We start from the raw sequence: 14,279 nt of genomic DNA on the forward strand, positions 1-14,279 counted from the left end.
CACTTCCCTGACAAATGTCTTGGAAATGAAGCAGCGTGTCCTAATCCTGCACCGTCGAATGAAACCAAAACATTATTAAAACCTTAAGAAAGATTGACTGCAAGCTTCATAGCTATTGGTGTTGTTTTCTATTATTCATTTCTGTTCTTAAATCATGTTGTTTTGTCCTTGTTTCTCTATGAACTCTCCAAACCCAAAATGAATGCGTCACAAATGGATCTTTAAGACTTAGTCATCTGTGTTTTAAACTTTATTATAACTGGGACAAGGCTGAGGATGTAAAAATACTCTTGTGAAAAGGAGAAGGCTATGGATGGAACAGAAAAAGGAGATATTTTTGCAATTCAAGGAAGCTTTTCAACATAAAAGCAAGTTGCCTATTTCAATGGAAATTAAAGAAATGCAAGAGCACAGCCGTGTCGAGTCCTTGCTAATTTAAATAAAACGTAGCTAGCAGTTACCCAAAATAAAATGGCTAATTAAAGGGAATGAATACAAGCAAAGTTGCCTGCTGCTAATTCACAAGGAGAGCCAGTTGGAATATCGCAACAGAGTTGACACAGGGCAACAAAGAACACTTTTTATTTACTCTTGAGAGATGAGATTGGGAAAAAGAAAACTTTTGAATGCATAAAATATTAATCGACTAGACTGCTCTTTTGTAAATGTAGCCTAAAGAGACAACATTCACAATTTTACAGTAAATGAAGATTGACGATAAAAACTGGATCGATCGACTCTTGTATACAAACTGATGGCGGGTAAATTCCACAAGTTTCTGTGTCTGGGCTTTCTTGGTATTGATGGTGGGTGATCAATACCATTTTATTTGTTTCTACTTTTGTAGGTTAGTGTTGGTCACACGGTTGACACCCACAGTCTGCCAAGTTTCATGAAACAGCAAGAGTGAGATTGAAGTGTCATGACATAGTCAGCTAAAAAAAAATAGGCCTTTTTTAACGTCGATTTACGGATGTTATTACCTCCAAGCTAGCAGTAGAATCATAAATGACAATATCAAATGACTAAGATAGTTAAAATAGGATTATTTTATATTAAATTATACAATGAATTGTTATATTTTGTATATTGATAGTAGTCAATATCTTCTAGAAGAGATCTGAGGAAGTTGTTTATTGTATTATTATTTTGGATAATTATGGATTTATAGCATCATAAATGTGTCTTCTTCAACAGCGTCAAATGGGCAACATGACCCAAATATGATGTTTTAATGATCAATTTCTCTAAAATTCTGCTGTAACTGGAAAATATTAATGAATCACGTCTTAATCTCGCCATTTTTAAATTATCTGAAAAACTTTTAACAATGTGGAAATAGAAATTTTAAAGTTTGTTTTCAACACTCGGTAGATATGGAAACAAGATAATGAAACAACAAAAAATAAATGTCACTATAATAAATGACTGTAATAAATAACAGACGTGCATTTTAAACAGTGAAGAGAATGACAGTGATTATGAGTGAGGATTACAAGGTAGACGGAGCGTAACGCTGACGCGCTGCTCTTAATTTGAAAGCAGGAAGTTCATTATCATTTCCTACTTCTTAATGGTATTTACCGTGAAGTTAAGAGAGAACACTCCAGATTAAAGTGCCTCTCATGACTGGAGAAACCTGAATGATGGATGGCTCGACCGCAGTACGATGTTGTTATGAAAGATGGTTTGAGATACTTTAGAAGAAGAACGATTGGCCGAAGACTGCTGTTTGGCAAAAAACATGTCCTTGTGATTCTGGGTCAGATAGACCCAGGTGAAAGTTCAGCATAAACTAGGAAAGCTATCTTTTGGTCAAATAACTCTAGATACCCCATGATGACACCAAGGCCTTATGTTGCTTCTGATTGGTTAACCCTTGTGGTATGTCTGGGTCAAGGTGACCTGAAGGCCCGAAAACAAATGTGTCTGTGTTATGCCTTGTATGGTCTCTGAGTCACGGGGACCCAAAGGCCCAAAAATAAATGTTTTTGTAGTATCCTTTGTGTTGCATCTAGGTCACAAAATGTATTGGGCCTTCGGGTCACCTTGACCCAAAGACAAAATGATGGATACAACAAACAATTTTTTTTCTAACAAACAAAAGGGGTTAATAATGTGTGGGGCCTTCCTTGAATGGCTTCATTAAATATGCACATAATACCAATGTTTAATGATCATAAATAAAATAAATACAGTATGTAATGGGTGAATATAGGTGCGAGAATGGGTGGAACCGAGTGACTGTCGCACTCAAAGAGTGACACTTAAAGGCGTCACCCGGGTGCCTGTTTTGGTTGTGTTCAGCTGGACAGATGGAGGGATTGAACCATCTGAGTGAGGAAGAGACGCCTTGAAGTCAGCCATCAGATAAATGGACAAAGATTTGGTGGTGCTATTTTCAAAAGTGCCTTGAATTCTAATTGGTGTTTTTTATTTTTTATTGTCTCTCTGCATGGGCAGAGAGTGGGCACAGCTGTTAAGAAACTGGCGGGAGATGAAAGGCTTTAATAAACGCTTCATTGTTGACGGTCAAATCCTTTCATTGGTATTATACAACCTTTTCGGTCTCGGCTGGCTGATGATTAGTCTGTCACTGCATATTACCTTTTTGCAATACGACCTCATGAAAGCTACATCTCCCTCTTCTGAGGCAAATATAATGTATCACTTTACATTCATCGCAACATTAATAAAACATCGGCAGAATCAGCAGAAACTTTCTGCTAAGCACCCCCCCGCCCCCCGACCCCCCGGAAACTTTCTATACCGCTGTATATCTTCGATAGAAATACGTTTTTTAAATGAAAATGTGTCGTCCGTGATTTGTTTTCAGTGGTTAGTCCGTGCATGTTGAGATTTAGAAAGCCACCAAAGACCGAGTCATGGCATTACTCTTTTCAACCATGCTGATGAATATAAAATAGAAATTAAGGATCCGTGTGAATAAACGCTCTTTGAATTAGTTTGATTCAGCGGAGGTTGGACGGTCGCTGGTGACCCTGAAGGCACATTGAAAGGAAACTGACCCTTGACATAACTTGTAGATGTTTAATAATGAAGCGTTTCACTGCAGCACTGATCGTGACCCCTTCAAAATAGAGGTATTCATTTGTTAGACCATTTAGAAAATGACCTCAACAAGATGTCAGGTGGAGCTGTGTTTTTTTTGTATTATCATTCATTTTATCTGCTTGAGGTGGATGACTTGGCTTTTTAAAAGCTAACAAAGAAGCTAAAAATGGAACACTGCGTTTAGAAAAACAATTCTGATCCCGATATCTCCTGCGTTTCTTATTGATGGAAGTTCTTGTCTAGTTAGCTTAAAAAAAGACCCATAAATATCCATGGTCTTCTTTGTAGGACTGTAGCGATACACTGATCCCACGATCCGATCTGATACATTCAGCTCACGATACGACATGTCGATACAATTGCATGATTTTCATTTTCCTGAAATTCAGTGATTTCTTTCATTTTCCACTCGCTTTTGATTGATTAATTTAACTGAGAGCAAAAGTATGCCCCCAAAACAACGAGAGACTGCTGTATCCTCTAATCCTCAGTCATTGCTGCGATCCCATGGGATTTCATCCTTACTTTAGCTCTTACGGACATTATGATTGTTTCCGTCTAGGGGCTGGGAGTTTATTTGAAACAACAAAATTAACAATCACAGTTAATATTTGCATGGTATAAAATTATTATTTACTATTACCATCACTTTAATGAATATAAATAAATCAAAATGATCTATGATAAAACTCCAATATGACTTTGAAGGCCTAAAAGAAAATGAAAAGAAACTGATATAGTTTGTTAAAATTAACATTTTTCTATTCATATTGGTGTACTGTTTATTTTTTTGCAGCCCTACTAGAAATTCATAAGTCATAAGTTTTTGGTGATTTTCTGTTCCTAAAAGGCAGAGAAGGTTGCCGATCCGAGAGGCTGTCATAACCGCTAAATCAGAAATAAAAATATTATTCCTTCTCTCTCCGGTTGATAATAAATAATAGATAAAAGTGCATTCATGATCCAGAGCACTCTTTCCATGTCCTGGGATATTACTGCTAACCACCTCTCCACCATGTTTCCTTGAATGTGCGTGTTGATGAATACATTGGATCTTTGTCTCTGCAGGTGGTGATGGCTGCTTTACTGTGGACAGGAAGACGGGTCAGGTGATCACCACGGGGCTCGTGCTTCAGAAGGACAAGGAGTACCTGTTAAGTGTGGTGGCCCTGGACGGCCTGGGCAGCCGGAGTGTTCCCGCCATGATCTCAGTGGTGGCCGGACCCAGAGCGCCACAGTTCTCCAACAGCAGCTACGCCATCTCCATCCCGGAGAACACGCCGGAAGGCCAAAGGTAGGTTCGGTCACATGTATACGGACTGGTACCAAGGAATCACAACCTTATTTTAACTAAGGGTTGCGGATTATTTTCCGAGTAATTTGTTCCTTCTTAGAGTCATAGACAAAAATGTATGTTCATATGAGGCCCGCGAACAAAGCTAACTTTTCTTTATCCAAAAAGACACCCCAGAAAAGCTTGTTTGTGAAAATGGAGGTTACAGACGAGCAGTATGGTATTTGGATGTGTCTTTTCGGATGAAGATGAAGGAGAACTGAACTCCAGTCGCACATTCATATGGACATGTGAACATTTCTGTTACTACAAAAAGACTTAGATTACCCTGAAGATAGTCCGCATCCTTAGTCGACATGAGGTTGAGTAGAAAATGATTGAAGTTAAAAAATGTGGGTGAAATATCACTTTAAAGGACAAGTCTTTAAATGCAATCTGTTTCCATGGTGAAACCCGCACGTGGGCCTGTGTCTTTATTATTTCCTCATTTGGTTTAACTGAATAATAAACACCCAATGTGATGAAAGGCAGTATTAAAAAAATGCAATTAGCATGCAAAGGGATTATCGGTTTACCTGATATCTTTGTTTTTCAAGCCTCACGTTTCTCCAAATGCCGAAACCAGACTCATCCGCTCACTCGACACTTTTGTTCTAGTTCCATATGATCGCAACTGAGCTCTGTTTATTACTTTATTTTTATGCAAATTAATTGAATTTCGAATCTATTTTGCCAAGAAAATCCCACCGCAGCCCTGACGCATCAATAAATGCTGATAGTAAATCATTTTGCACAAATTAGCTCCCAATTTCACCAACTTTACAATCTGATCAGTTCATCGATCAACACTAGATTACTTGACGCCGGTCGGTGTTTTTTTTAAAAAGAGTTATGTTTATGAAGGTCAAACATAATGATTTAATATTTAAAATTATTTAGTGAAATGTCCTAAAGCGTGAAGGCATCATTTTGTTGTAAATCATTTATTTTTCTCTCTCAAACTTCAAAACTCCTTCAGGTCTTTCTTTCATTGCTCTTTTTACCAGAACATAAATAACTACAATATCCACCTGATCAACTCGATTATACTCTGAAGTTGATGCAGGTTAATTGAGGGTCGCCGAGGTGAGCTAGCCTGCTTGTGACAGACTCATTCATGAACACAATTCCAACAGTACAAACCTATATACACGGCAGCTGTCAAGTCACATCTTCTCAGATTCAACCCTCAGGCCGGCATGCGAGTGTTCTTGTTGAAGTTACATGTGCTTGTACAAAACATTTGAAATTTAATCACACACTTTATAGACAAATATGACAAAATAATAGATCTGCCTAAAGTCCTTTTATAGGAAATCTAATTAATTATACTTGCAATAGAAGTGTTTCATTTCTAATCTGGTTCGTATTTGATCAACTGCAAAAACTGAAATCAAAGCATTTTACTCTCGACAACGGAATGGCTTGTCAACAGTAAAATAAAATAAAAAAACAAATAGGGTGATAAAAAACTCGAGCCATCTTATTTAAAAAAAACTTTAGTTTGGATACTTTTCTTTAACTATTTACAAGTAATTTAGGCTTCATTTTTGCTATAATATCTTAAAATAAGACTCTTTTCTGGACTCTTCAGGTAGATGTAGTACATCAGTAAGTTTTATAATATTATTATTACTTGTATTTAGGGAGTTGTCAGATGAAGTTTGAAGTAAGAGCCTCTTGAAGTCCAAGTGTTTCTAAATCTGCCTTGTTGAGTTAGAGCTAATAATGCAGTGGATTGACCGTATTTTCCTTAAAAACACTTCCATAAATGTTAATAATTGAGTCTGTACCTTTTTAGTGATATGCATTTTTATTAATGTTTAACTGGATTCATCATTTGGTTTTTACTTTCTACTTTTTTTTAATCTTAAATCTCTCTTTCATTATCTTGTTGTAACTATTAGACTGTTTACTGAATGTATTGTGCCATTTTTTTAATCTTTTCCTAGTTTTTTTCAAATAAAGACAGACCCTCTTAACAGTTTGGAATATGATATATGAATACACTCTTTAATATTAGATTATATATATTTGATTTCACTTGGGAGACTTACCTTTGAAAATGAAAGATTATTAGTAATTGTAATTGTTTTAGACACGCTGGAGCCTATCCGAGTTTTATCTGGCGAGAGGTAGGGGACACTCTGGAAAGGACTCAAGTCTGTCGCAGGGCACCAGAAGACAGACAACCAATGACACACACACTCTACGGAAAATTTCGCCAAGTTCCCAATGAAGCTCATATGTATGTTTTTGGACCGAGAGCCTGGAGTAAAACCACAACACAACATACAAACTCCACACAGACACTGTCACCGTGAGCCCCTGAAGAATATAAAGTCTTTCATATTATTTTACTCTTGTAATCAAAAATAAAGAGGATTATTGTAATTAATCATCTTTGGTTAAAGAATAAGTGACAACAAAGCTATTTTTATGTGTTACACAGAGAACCTGTCAGAGTTTTAATGAGTATTCCTTCTGTCGAAGCGGCCGACTCTGCGAAAATCGACTTATTATCATCAGACACCATTAGGGCAAATGTACAGTCACTTAACCATAAAAGCAAACATCGCTATCCGCATCATCGAATTACACTATTATGTCGATCTGACAAGTACTAATGGAAAATGTTTGTAGCATGTAGCCAATGGGCCATGCAGCGATAGATTTTCATTAAAGCGCACGTCAAAGGCAACTGTTTCGATTCTCAACTCACATGTTCCCAGAACAAAATCAAACATTAAAGACGTTTTTTTTTTTTTTTCACAGCTTCCTGGTGGTTTCTGCCATTTCCTTTCAAAAGAAGCCAATTATCTTTAGCCTCCTGATCAATCCCAGCAGCCTGTTCAGCATCCAGCAGGACACCGGAGAGATCAGTCTGACCCGCACTCTGGACTACGAGAGTGACCAGCGGCGCTACCTTCTGATGGTGCGAGCCAGCGAGGAGCTCAACAGCCTGAGCACCGCGACCGAGGTCAGCAAACGTCGTTAGAGTTCACGACCTGGTTTCCACCTCCATCTGACTGTGATGTTTCCTTCTATTGCATCCGTCGCCCGTGTAATCTTTTGCTGAGTGGGGTGTTACAGAACACAAATCATGAAGTGTGGCGGACATATTTTCATCGATTGCTCGCTGGGACGTGAAGGTCAGAGAGTTTTCAACAGAAAGGTGTTTGGCTGGAGTTGGCTAAAACAAGCAGAGCTAATGAAAATCAGCTAATCTCGATTTTGGCCTAGGATGCGTCTGAGAAGTATGTGAGGGTAGCGCAGGAGAAAGATGATGTTATTGAGACAGTACTGTGGACCATGGTGTTTGTTGATGATATAGGGATTTGAAACGAAAGGTAAAGTGAGGAAGAAAAGTTTTTTGTGTTTGCTAAAGAGATTGAGGAAGGTGACGAGGCGAGTGCAGGCAGTACGGACAGGTTGGAACCGACTTATAAGGGTTACCTGTGACAAAAAGGTACGAGCGCCAGTTTAAACACACAAATAAACACAGGTAATATGTGGTGCTGAACAAAGGATTGGTGTGACTTTGAAGGAATATCACAATATATGTAAAGGTAAAAGGAAACATTGCCAATTCCTTAAAAAATATATTTTAGTTAGATGTTTGAATCAGGGTAAACTGTGTGAAATCAGTACTTTTACATTTAAATAGTTAAAGCAATAGTGCAAGAAAACACCAATAAGTGACAGGAAAAGCAGCATTTTCATTTATTTTCATTGACTGGTATTCACGGTGTGCTAAATAAATACAACACAAAATACCACAACCTGCATAAAAATTAATAATAAATGCATGCAAAATAAACCAAAAGGCTGAGCTAGTTTCTGTATCAAGAGGCACTGATGTTTCAATGAATTCAATTCATTTTATGTTCAAATGAAAACAATTTGAATTTGTTAGAGATATTGTTTCAAATATCCAAATTGTACCATTTGTGTGCAGTCTGGTAATAAATACTTCAAAGCTCAGTATCGGCCATGTCCTAGTGGTTGGAAACCACTACTATTAAAGGTATAGTTCACCCAAAACTCAAACTTCATTCATTTACTATTCACTACTCACCCTCATGTCGACTAATGCTTGGGAGTAATCTGTGCTGTTTTTGGAGTTATAGGCAAAAATGTTTGTTCATATAACGATCGCTAATGGCACCTTCTTTTCTTCATTCAAAATGACACTTAAAACATTACTCCTCTGTAATGTCCCTCTTGTATTGAAGCACCGACAAGATACATTTGGATGAAACCTAAGACAAATCTGGACATTTTAGGTTTGTTTTTAGCGGAAGTTATCAATCCCTCAGTTCCTGCCTGACATCTTTCTTCATTGAAACACATTTCAAGCGTCAGCGAGCAAGATTTAGGCTCCTAGCCTAGCAGTGTGCGCCAAAAACAAAATTAAAATATAGACTTGTTTAATTTTTTTATCGGAACAATTTCTCTGTAGAGGCTTCAATATTAGATGGATGTTACAGACGAGCATTATTGAAACATTTAAAATGAACATAGATTTTTGTCTAAAATGGAAGGATTTCTCTGAAAATAACACCAAGTCGACATGAGGAACATGCACAACCAAAGTTGTGTTCGACTCGCAGGTCTTTTGTGTGTCTTCAAAGTTTGATCTGGAAATGAACTGCCTGAAATAAGTTTTTGCAATATGCAAACTCCATTCACAAAATGTATTTCTTAGGATGAACTATAAATGAATCCTGGTTCCCTTGCATTATTAATGAATATTTTACTACCCAATTATTATGCTAGTCACTTGGCTCCATTGTCAGGAGAGCCACTCGTTACTCAGCGACATGTTTGGATTTGCAGAGCGGGAAAAGAAAAAAAAAACTACAGCAGCTATTCCAGGACTATTACTCAGCTGTCACTTCACACTTTACACATCGTGGTGACATGGAGCTCACAGGGCGGAGGGCATCTCGGGGCCTTTGTCGAGAATGCACAGTGAGGAAAACTCAGTGTGGGGTTTTTTTTTTCTTCTATTTTGGTCTCTAAAGACTCATAGCACGGAAGATAAAGGACGTGTCTAACTGGCGAGTTGGGAAAGTATCAAATCCAATTAAGATTAAAGTTTCTGGTCATGTTCTCCTGCACAGGACTTTGTATGGCTGTTTGAAAGACCTACGACTGAGGAAAATGTTTTTTGGTTTTGGCAGGTTTCTATCATGAAACAAGTATATTTGTGAAAATGAATTCAGCTGGAGAATTAAGATAAAAATATATATATTTTAATCAATCAATTCAGCTCATACAGGTGTTTTCCTTTAGTGTTCCTCCAGTTCCTCCTCAATCAGTTAATATTGTCTAAAATGTTCACATAGCGCTTCATCTCCTTGGGCCGTAGTCCTGAAGTGGTCATGGAGCTTAGATGTTTCATCTTGGAAAGTGGCCCTGATGCTCACCTACTTGGGGTGAAATCCCCTTTCACGGTGAGTTATAACATCTGAGGCCGGATATTTGTGATTGCATCTATTGGCCTTTCTGCCGTCTGCGAGTTGAATGCCCTCTGTATGGACTACCTAGCTTTTTTTGTCACCATTCGCCCACAGATCTCCAACCTGAATGACTTAAGGTCGGCCGGGACGGTCATATTCAGCCCCTACAGCAATTTGGACCGGCAGCCCATTCACCCATAAATATTGAGACGATAAAACGGTAGTTTTCCAAATCTGCTCCGAATTGTGTTGCTTCTGTCAAAGGCTGCGTTTTCTGGTGAGCCCAGGAGCTGCAGTTTAGATAATGCATCATAACCCTCTCAAAGCGACTTAAAATCTAAATGAATGGACTGAAAAACATGTACACAAAGCAAACCTGCTTTTGTGTCACGATGCCTGTGCCCTCAGCAAGGAGTATAATCTGAAAAGTCACTTGGCTGTTGCTATTTCAATACATGAGTGATAAATGATTCATAACATTTTGTATCTATTTTTCATCTGTTTGCTTAACATGCAACAGGGAATTGAAGGGTTTTCTTCCTGGACATCGTTCTTGGTATCTGGCCCTCAGGGTATTTCAATTGAATAGCCCTGGTTGAGTGAGTGGATTTCTCGCTTGCTTCTGTCGCAGAACTTGATGTCATCCATATAGAGGAGGTTACGAATGTTGTTCCCATTTCTGAGTCAGGAGTAACTGTTAACTCCCCCCATCTGACCTACTTTCATGGCTCCCACTTACCGTACCATTATGTTGTTGTACCTCTTAAATTTGTAGTCGTGATGGCAGCTGACGTTTCTTGAAGTTGGAACACAGAGCTAATAGTTTTGATCGTAGGTATCGGAATTCAGCCAGATCCTGTTGGCTCAAGTGACTGTGTTAGGAGCATTCCACCGGGGCAACGTTCTCATCTAATGCCAATGTGATATATATATATATACTGTATATATATATATGTATATCTTCTTTTCCCCAATTCTCCAATGTTGGTCCAACATGTCTACTGTCTTTTCTCTTTACTTTTGTCCGCTAACCTCTCCACATGCATACCTAAAACTCATTTAATACAACTCCCAAATAATCACCCTACTTGCTTTGTCAGAAAAATATACAAAATAACCCTTGTTACCACTTATCTGTAAGTATGGTCATCAGAGCACCAACTCTTCTGACTCACTCCCATGTTTCAAATGTTGAATCTTCCTCTCCAAGATGAAGTCAGTCCCGTATCATGACCATGTTTTGAACTTATTACGTTCTAAAGTTCTCCCACGTCTGAAATCTCAGCCAACAAGCGTTACAAGAGCGGAGTCCATTATGACATCATAATGGGTGGAGACTTTTGGGATTGATGACTTACCTTGATTCTTGACCAATCACGGTAGATTGGGTGTGGTTATGACAAACAATATTTAATCTCCAGATGAAACGAAATGTTCTCAGTGGGCGGGGCTTAAGAACATTTTCTAATGAATATCTCACTTGAAATAGTTTTGTAAAAACAAACACATACTGATGAGTACAATAGAGTCCAACATCTATTTAAGATGCACATAAATCAACACACAACTGTAAGAAAAGCTCTGAACAAGACTTAATTGTCCAGCTAATTTATGAGCATCTGTTACATTTACTATATTTATTAAGTTGACAAGTGTTTTCCCCACACTTGCACTTGTGTCCATGTATTATTCTCTCAAATGGAATAATTTCCCACAAAACAATGTTGTGCAAAGTTCTGCTGCTCTGAGACACATGTATGTTAAGAGATGATGAAGCACTGAACCTCCTGTGTCTCCTCCTACTAACCAGGTTCAGGTGTTGATAACGGACGAGAATGATTGTGTGCCCGAGTTCCTTCAGTCCATCTACAGCGTGGATGGAGTCCCAGAAACCGTAACCACGGCAACATCCCTGCTCCAGGGTAAGAGTTCCTGACCTGTTCTCACAAAAGTGAAGAAATATCGGTTGTGGCCAGAGCTGCTATTAAGGGTCTGAGTTATTATTTCGACATACAGGAAGTTAATGATTCTTTTTATTTTTTTTATTTTTTTGAATTACAACGTGTCATTCATTTATTTAGTTTGAGTTTCCCGTGCTAAAATCAGTCAAGAAAAATGAATGATTGTCCTCCAGACTGGATTTGTTCAGGGACGCAAGTTTGTTTAGGGAAAGTATTGAACTATTGCCTGAAGTTTTAATCAATTCCGGTCCAAACTTTCTACCAAAAAAAACCCGTTAAAAAGTCAGTTTACATTTGTTTGCCTCTCAACAGAACAGTATTGGCGAAGTAAACAACATAAATCTGCTTGCATTTAAAACTGACAGAATGTGCAGAGGTAAAGAGTTTCACTGTCAGTCTTACTGATGGCAGCTTAATGGCTACCTTTGCACTGATAACACATTGTTGTAGAGGGAAAAAATGCATTTTTCTATAGAACATTTTAAAAATGGAAATACATCTTGGATGCCGTTAATGATAAAAATCAGTTTAAGTATATTTATATGTATTAATAAAACACAAACAAAAAAGGAAATAAACATAACATAAACTTTAAATTCTACTCTGTTTCACCACAATCCTTCTTCTGCCATTATTTTAGGGTAACATTCTTCTTTTACCTGGACATGTCCTCCTTTTTTGGAGGTGGTGTCTGGTGCAACTTTGTGAGAGTATTACTCCGAGAGGCCTGGTAAAGTTTATTTTTGGAAATTCAGAATATGGGGTTTAACAGCTGTGAAAACTCGACCCAACCCGAAAAACCATTCGAAATGTAGCGACAACTTTGCTCTTTTTGGGGATTCAGAATATGGTAACTGTAGTGATATATCTTAATGTTTAGTTATACTTGAATAAAAGGAACATCTCTGTCATCTTTTGCATTAAGTCTCATAACAACAAACATGTACATTTGTAATAAACATGTGCTACTTCTTCCATTAAAAAACCAACCTTAACCAACTTCAAAATTAAATATATATATATATTTTCTTTAAGTATTTCTTCACTTTAAGAAGAGAACCCTAAATGTCATTAAATAATTTATTCTCTCTTTCAAGCATTTGTAATACAATGTTGTATTATTATAAATACATTGATTGTCGTATATAAAACTTTATTTATATCTGTCTGTCTTCCATGTTCTTCAGATGTCTCTGCTTATATCTTTGTCCCTCGATTATGGCGATTGCTTTAGGTATTTCTGGTGAAAAAAAAAAATGGTGGAATTTTCAGTGAGGGGCTTCAGGAAAGACATCACCTAGAGTGGTAGAAATTGTTCTCACTGCAGCTCAGAAGAAGAAAAACAGTTATGGTAGAGACTAACCAATCAGGCAGACGTTACCAAAACAAGTCTGACTGAAAGAAAGATGAATGGGTCACTGGGGTCAGGATGTTGTATTCACGCTGCACGACATGGAAAATGTTTGGAGTAATACTCAAGAATTCACAGAAAGGATTATTTGAAAAAGGGAAAATGCGGAAGATGCGTTTGGGAAAAAAAAATCCTCATATGCTAAACATTCAAGTTGAAGTACAAGCGAATAAAACATATTTTCCTTTGAGTGACAAACAATTTCCTGTCTCTCCAATAGCTTAAAGAATATAGTTCAGGAATAAAAAAGAATGTCTTGCACAAGCTGACCCCAGCATATGGATGTTATAAAGAAAAAGATACACAGTAAAAGGACTATGACGTTACATACTGTACCTTCGTCAGGAATGGAGCTTTTAAAACCAAAAACAAAACACTCCATTGAATCAGTTCAATGTAGCAACCTCCATTATTGAAGATATGTATTGGATCACAGAAGAGCAAAAAAAAAAGAAACCTGAATAGCAACCAATTGAACAGGGACCTCTAGAGTGAGCAGCTTAGATCACATAATGTTCCCACAATGCAAGTTGATCTATTCTAGTGTGTCTGTCTAGCAATGTCATATAATGTTTTATCCTCTTTTTTAAATGTCCATCCCAATTTATTTTTCTTTTTTAATTGGACCTGGCAACTGAGTCATGTTTTCCTCGTCTTTACTTTTATTTATTGAATACATTATTTTTTAAACTGACCAGGGTATGTGCGCAGCAGCAGCTACAGGCCATACAAGTGAAGACGATTTCCTCTCACCCATCCTAAATTTAGAAGGCACTCCAGACCGCCACCGAAATTCTATGATCTTGTCCTATTCCTGTTATCAAAAAAAAATCCTAAAATGTTATTTAAAATTCATCTGACGAGAGAATCAGTCTGGCTGTTGGCGTTCACCAAAGAGGAAATAAATACATCAAACGAATATGCAATATGAAAGTCTTGATAGCCGGGGGATGTGGGGGGGGGGGGGTATACATGAAACGGTGAGCTTAAGTGAAATTCAGCAAACAATACTTCCACCCGCTCTGTGAGCTGTT

At 37.7% G+C, this 14,279-nt stretch overlaps 1 protein-coding gene across 1 annotated transcript in view; it reads left to right on the forward strand.

Annotated features, from left to right (window-relative positions):
• The window catches only part of LOC148073942 (neural-cadherin-like), a 213,711-nt gene that overhangs the window by 73,067 nt on the left and 126,365 nt on the right, over positions 1-14,279 (forward strand). The window contains exons 3-5 of the mRNA XM_087798121.1: positions 4,144-4,369; positions 7,184-7,388; positions 11,684-11,795. Of these exons, the coding sequence (XP_087654247.1) occupies positions 4,144-4,369; positions 7,184-7,388; positions 11,684-11,795 (543 nt within the window). The remainder of the gene's footprint in view (positions 1-4,143; positions 4,370-7,183; positions 7,389-11,683; positions 11,796-14,279) is intronic.

This window comes from Callionymus lyra, chromosome 8, assembly GCF_982586985.1.
Source record: "Callionymus lyra chromosome 8, fCalLyr1.hap1.1, whole genome shotgun sequence".
NCBI classification, from domain to species: Eukaryota; Metazoa; Chordata; class Actinopteri; order Syngnathiformes; family Callionymidae; genus Callionymus; species Callionymus lyra.